At 39.0% G+C, this 6,000-nt stretch overlaps 1 protein-coding gene across 1 annotated transcript in view; it reads left to right on the top strand.

Annotated features, from left to right (window-relative positions):
• Positions 1 to 4,529, top strand: part of ARID1B (AT-rich interaction domain 1B) — a 339,938-nt gene extending 335,409 nt beyond the window's left edge. Inside the window, exon 21 of the mRNA XM_050895216.1 lies at positions 1,693 to 4,529. Coding sequence (XP_050751173.1) covers positions 1,693 to 3,405 — 1,713 coding nt within the window. The 3' untranslated portion in view covers positions 3,406 to 4,529. The remainder of the gene's footprint in view (positions 1 to 1,692) is intronic.
• The last annotated feature ends 1,471 nt before the right edge of the window (positions 4,530 to 6,000 follow it).

Consider the following 6,000-nt stretch of genomic DNA (forward strand, 5'->3'; position numbering starts at 1 on the left):
AGTAATCTTGCTTAACTTGTGTTTCCATAAAAGGCTTTGCAAAACTATATTAAATTGATTTGAGGCTGTCTTTTGGTGACTACTTGTCTTATTCAGTAGTTCCGTACTAGGCTGTGGGATTTTTTTAATTGCTTATTTTCTGTTTGGTTTCTTCTTCCAGTAAATTAAGTTTGTGCAGAAATCTCAGGTTGACAGTTTAAAGGCTAAAATCCACTGTCTGTCCACAGGATGCAAGTAACACAGGATTCAACAGTGTGTGCTTTTGCCTCACTACCTCCCAGCATTTTTCAGCCCTGCTCTAACCATTGGCCTGTTCGGTGGTAGTAATAGATGGCATGCTGATAATGCACATCATCTAAACTTTGTACAAATTAAATATTCAGTTTCTCTGCTCCATTCATTCCTTGGTTACTAATAGCGTAACTCATCATTTTTTAAATATAATGACCTTTTTTTTTAAATACAGACACAAATGGTACATTTCATCCCACCTAACTTTAGAACTAGGGATATCTATAGCATGATTCATCTCACCCTGAAGTAGAGCTCTAAAATAGGTCAGATGAATCATACCCTAGAAATGGCCTGTAAAAGACCATTGATTATAAAAGGAATCTAGACAATTAGGTTAGGTGTGTAACTGTGGTGGGTGTTTGAAGTTAAGTGAGGTTAATCTCCTCTGAATTCTATTAGAAATTGCATTAATGCACCCTGTGCGAGTTGCACAGAATACCAGGCATATTTTAAATATATATCTTTTTGTTACTTTTGCCTTGGACTCTTATTTCCAACGGCAGTCAGGACTCTGTATGATGGCTGATAATTCCTGCAGTTCATAAGCATCAGTTTGTTCTTAATTCTTCGAGGGTTTGGCAATCGTAAGAGAATACAGAATGGACAAAAGGATACATTTTGCTGAAAACCTATTAGCCCACGATTAAAAAAAAACATTAAAAGCCAGACAATCAGGCTGAATACATCATGACAGCAAAGAACTTTTAATAATAAAGCCACTGAGAGTAAATTAATACCAAGTCCAACTACTGCCTTTCCATAAGAAAGTGATTACAAGTTAATTAAGAGGATTAAACCTAAATGAAAACTGTTTCTGAAGGGTGACTTACAGCACCAGGCTCCAATAACAATTTTTAAATATTGCCAGGCAAAAATGGAATTATTCCAATAGAGATGGGATATTAATCTAGGGTGTCAGTATCTAGACCCTGAACTGCAGATTTCCTACAGGACAGTTCATTTTAGAGACTGAGACAAAGGAGGAGAGGCAGAATTCTAAACTTTAGGCACCTAATAAAAGTACAAATTGGAAAAACTGAGTGAGTTAGAAACTTCAGTACTCTGTACAGAAAATGAAGAATACCAGACACTTCCAAGGGGACACAACAGCTAGGCTAGATGCGTACTGTAGCTTAAAGGAGACATATGAATAAAGTTGTGTACTTCTCAGAGCTGTTACAGTTTAAGCAAATGGAGCCGTGATAGTTTGACATTACATACTGTTTGGACAGACACTAGAGGAATTTCCTTTGATTAACTTCTGCCGTGCAGGACCTAGCCACAAGTCCACAGCAGGAGGAGGGAAATATTCACAGATGTATGCATCAGTGTTCCTAATAAAATTCCATGCAGACAAAAATACTTATCTGATTTTTATATTCTTTCTTCTCCCCTCAGTTGTCTGGATTTCTTGAGCTTTTAGTAGAATATTTTAGAAAATGCCTGATTGACATTTTTGGAATCCTTATGGAATATGAAGTGGGAGATCCAGGCCACAAAGCACTTGATCACAAAGCAGCCAAGAAAGATGATAGCCAGTCCTTGGCAGAGGATACTGGAAAAGAGGAGAACGACGAATGTATTGACTATTTCGATGAAGATGAGGAGGAGGGGGAGGATGAAAAGGTAGAAGGAGAAGAAAAGAGCATTGTTTTTTCCACTCCTGGTGCCATTGCTGATCCAAGTGAGAGGCCAAAACAAGCCAGTAAATTTGACAAGCTGCCAATAAAGATTGTAAAGAAAAATAATCTATTTGTTGTTGACCGATCCGACAAACTTGGACGCGTTCAGGAATTTGATAGTGGACTTCTCCACTGGCAGCTTGGTGGTGGTGACACAACTGAGCATATCCAGACTCACTTTGAAAGCAAGATGGAGATTCCTCCGCGCAGGAAAGCCCCTCCTCCCTTGAACTCTCCAAGCAAAAAGAAGGACCTCGAGGGGAAGGGTGACTCTGAGGAACAACAAGAAAAAAGTATAACAGCAACCATTGATGATGTCCTCTCAGCTCGGCCAGGAGCATTGCCTGAAGACTCAAACTCTGGTTCCCAAACAGAGAGCAGTAAATTTCCCTTTGGGATCCATCAAGCCAAAAGCCACCGGAATATTAAACTGCTAGAGGATGAGCCAAGGAGCCGGGATGAGACTCCTCTATGCACCATAACTCACTGGCAAGACTCCTTGGCCAAACGCTGCATCTGTGTGTCAAATATCGTCCGTAGCTTGTCTTTTGTGCCTGGCAATGACACCGAAATGTCCAAACATCCAGGCTTGGTGCTGATCCTGGGAAAGTTGATCCTTCTTCACCATGAGCATCCAGAAAGAAAGCGAGCGCCGCAGACTTATGAGAAAGAGGAAGAGGAGGACAAAGGGGTGGCCTGCAGCAAGGATGAGTGGTGGTGGGACTGCCTCGAGGTCTTGAGGGATAATACATTGGTCACATTAGCCAACATTTCTGGGCAGCTAGACTTGTCTGCTTACACAGAAAGCATCTGTTTGCCAATTTTGGATGGCTTGCTGCACTGGATGGTGTGCCCGTCTGCAGAGGCACAGGATCCTTTTCCAACCGTGGGGCCCAACTCAGTTCTTTCGCCTCAGAGACTTGTGCTGGAGACCCTGTGTAAGCTCAGTATCCAGGACAATAATGTGGACCTTATCTTGGCCACCCCCCCATTCAGTCGTCAGGAGAAACTCTACGCTACTTTAGTTAGGTACGTTGGGGACCGCAAAAACCCGGTCTGCCGAGAAATGTCCATGGCGCTCTTATCGAACCTTGCCCAGGGGGACACATTAGCGGCAAGGGCAATAGCTGTGCAGAAGGGAAGCATCGGAAACTTGATAAGCTTCCTGGAGGATGGGGTCACTATGGCCCAGTACCAGCAGAGCCAGCATAACCTCATGCACATGCAGCCTCCACCTCTGGAGCCACCTAGCGTAGACATGATGTGCAGGGCAGCCAAGGCCTTGCTGGCCATGGCTAGAGTGGACGAGAACCGCTCAGAGTTCCTTTTGCACGAGGGTCGTTTGCTGGATATCTCAATATCTGCTGTCCTGAACTCTCTGGTTGCATCTGTCATCTGTGATGTACTTTTTCAGATTGGGCAGTTATGACATAAGTGAGAAGCCAAGCATGTGTGAGTGGAGATTAGAGGGTCACATATAACTGGCTGTTTTCTGTTCTTGTTTATCCAACGTAGGAAGAAGGAAAAAAAAGAATCTTTGCTCCTCTGCCCCATTCACTATTTACCAATTGGGAATTAAAGAAATTATTAATTTGAACAGTTATGAAATTAATATTTGCTGTCTATGTGTATAAGTACATCTTTTTATTTTATTTTTTTTAACCAAAGTTGCTGTCTAGTACATTCAAAGGTCACACTTTTTTTTTTTCCATAGATTATCCTTTTCAATGTTCTTTTCCATGTTTGTATTGCATATTTTTTGGGAAGCGAACTAGTGACTTTTTAAAAAAATGTTATGGCAAACCATTGTACGATGGAAAAAAAATCTCACCACTTTGAAACAAAAAGGTGAAAAATAACCAACATACCAAGTTCCTGTGTGTTTTATTTTTTCAAATAAGGAAAAAATAAAAAAAAACTTGTATACCATCACCCAAAGCTCTGTGCAATAGAAGATTCTAGTGATGTAGGTGTAGGGGATCAAGGAGGGTGTCAGTCAGTAGTCAAAATACAAAACGATACTGGTTTCTCCTCAGGAGAAATGGTTACATTAGGCTAGGAGCAAAACAAAAAAGTCAAGTTAAAAGATTTTTAAACAAAACCTGATGATAAACATCAATTGCTTCCTCACCAGAACTGTCTTGTCTACATCTGTTTTTTTTGACCTTCCACAATGACAGTTCTTCACAATTCCTTTAATCATTTTTTAAAATATTTTTTTATTGCCTAAGGGCCGTGATGTATATAGAAGTTGTACATTAAACATACCCTCATTTTTTTTTTTTTAGTACAAAGTTTTTAGTTTCTTTTTCATGATGTGGTATCTACAAAGTGATAGTAGAATTATTTTTTCTTTCATTTGGGCCATATCTCCAAAAAATAATAAAAAAAAAAGAAAAAATAAAAAACCCAACACAGAAAACCAACAACTGAGGGTAATGTACAAGTTTCTGTATGTATAAAGTCATGCTCTATTTCGGGAGAGCAGCCGATCACAATTTGCTTTATAAATCAAGGTGTGGAAATGGTTACGTATGGATTGATTTAAGAAAATGGTTACCAGTCTACAGACAAAAAAATATATACAGGAAAAAAAAAAGGAAGAAACACAACTTCAAAGATTTTTCAGTGACAAGAATCTGCATTTGTATTTCAAGATAATGTAGTTAAAAAAGAAAAAACTTGATGTAAATTCCTCCTTTTCCTCTGGCTTAATGAATTTCATTTATTCAGTATAAAATCTTTATATGTTCCACATGTTAAGAATAAATGTACATTAAATCTTGTTAAGCACTGTGATGGGTGTTCTTGAATAATGTTCTAGTTACAGTGTGGGATATCGGAAAGCAAACTAATTACAAGAAAGAGCAATAATGATTATTCTCTTTCCCCTACTTTACTATTATGACCTTCAAAAATATTATGCTATTGTATTGTAGCAACTTGCTCTCCTTTTAGAAAAGCCTTCTCGCATCACAGAGAAGTGTTTTTAATTATTATTTATAAAACCACGGAGCCTCAAAGGGGAAGACATGGCTGGCAAATGATAGTTCCGACTATGCAGGTATCCAGTCTCCATGCTGTGTTTGGGGGACTGAAGATGGATATTAGAAAAAGTGACAAAAGATTTTGTTAAAGCAATAACCAACTTGAAGAAATTGATCTGTATTCACTACCTGTAATTCTCTCTGTTGGTTAAAGGTGCAAATACCCCAGTGATGTGGGTATTTAGAATAAACACCCACTCACTTCTCGATACTGTATGTGTCATTGCATACTTACATGGCCTCTCATCCTGGGAGTCCCCCATTAAAGTGGATCAGGCTTTAATAGAGCACATCCATCGTTATAATTGGTGGGAGATGGCCATTTCAGTTTCAGGAATTATCTGGTTTCAGATACATCCACTCTCACCTGGTGATATCTTGTTGCTGAATATTGTTCAAACACTAATTTTTGCTATTTCATCTTGGATCATTGACTTTGTTAGTGTGATCATAAAAAGCTAATAATAATCAATTTCCCTGGAATTGCCACATAATTACACTGTTAGTGGATATCCTCCTCCCCTCTCCAATAACAATACGGAGGTACTTGAAAATTACAACCCCCTTTGGCATACTGCCCATCTTGTTCATATAGATTGCTATAACATTAATATATGTAAGAGAATTTCAGAGACAGGTAAAGCACATACATACAATTATAAGCCAAGTTTGAAACGTGACTCCCTAGTGTCATGGAAAGTAATTTCTCCTTCTGGCTTTTCTTATTCAGTAATCTCTCCACTGCCACATCACCTGCTGCAGCGGTCTTTCTTTCTCTTGCATATTGCTGCATTCAGAAATACGTGGTGAATTATAACCCACTTGTAACTCTTAGTCACAGAGGGTGGCATATTTCAGGGATGATTTTTACAGCTTAATACTGGGCAGCGTGGAAGTAATATCCCCTGCTAAACTTATTTCTTACTAACATTTTACTGTTTGATATTACCCCATGGATACAAGCAAGCTGTTAAATA

The sequence above is a fragment of the Gymnogyps californianus genome, chromosome 3, assembly GCF_018139145.2.
Source record: "Gymnogyps californianus isolate 813 chromosome 3, ASM1813914v2, whole genome shotgun sequence".
Taxonomy (NCBI): Eukaryota; Metazoa; Chordata; class Aves; order Accipitriformes; family Cathartidae; genus Gymnogyps; species Gymnogyps californianus.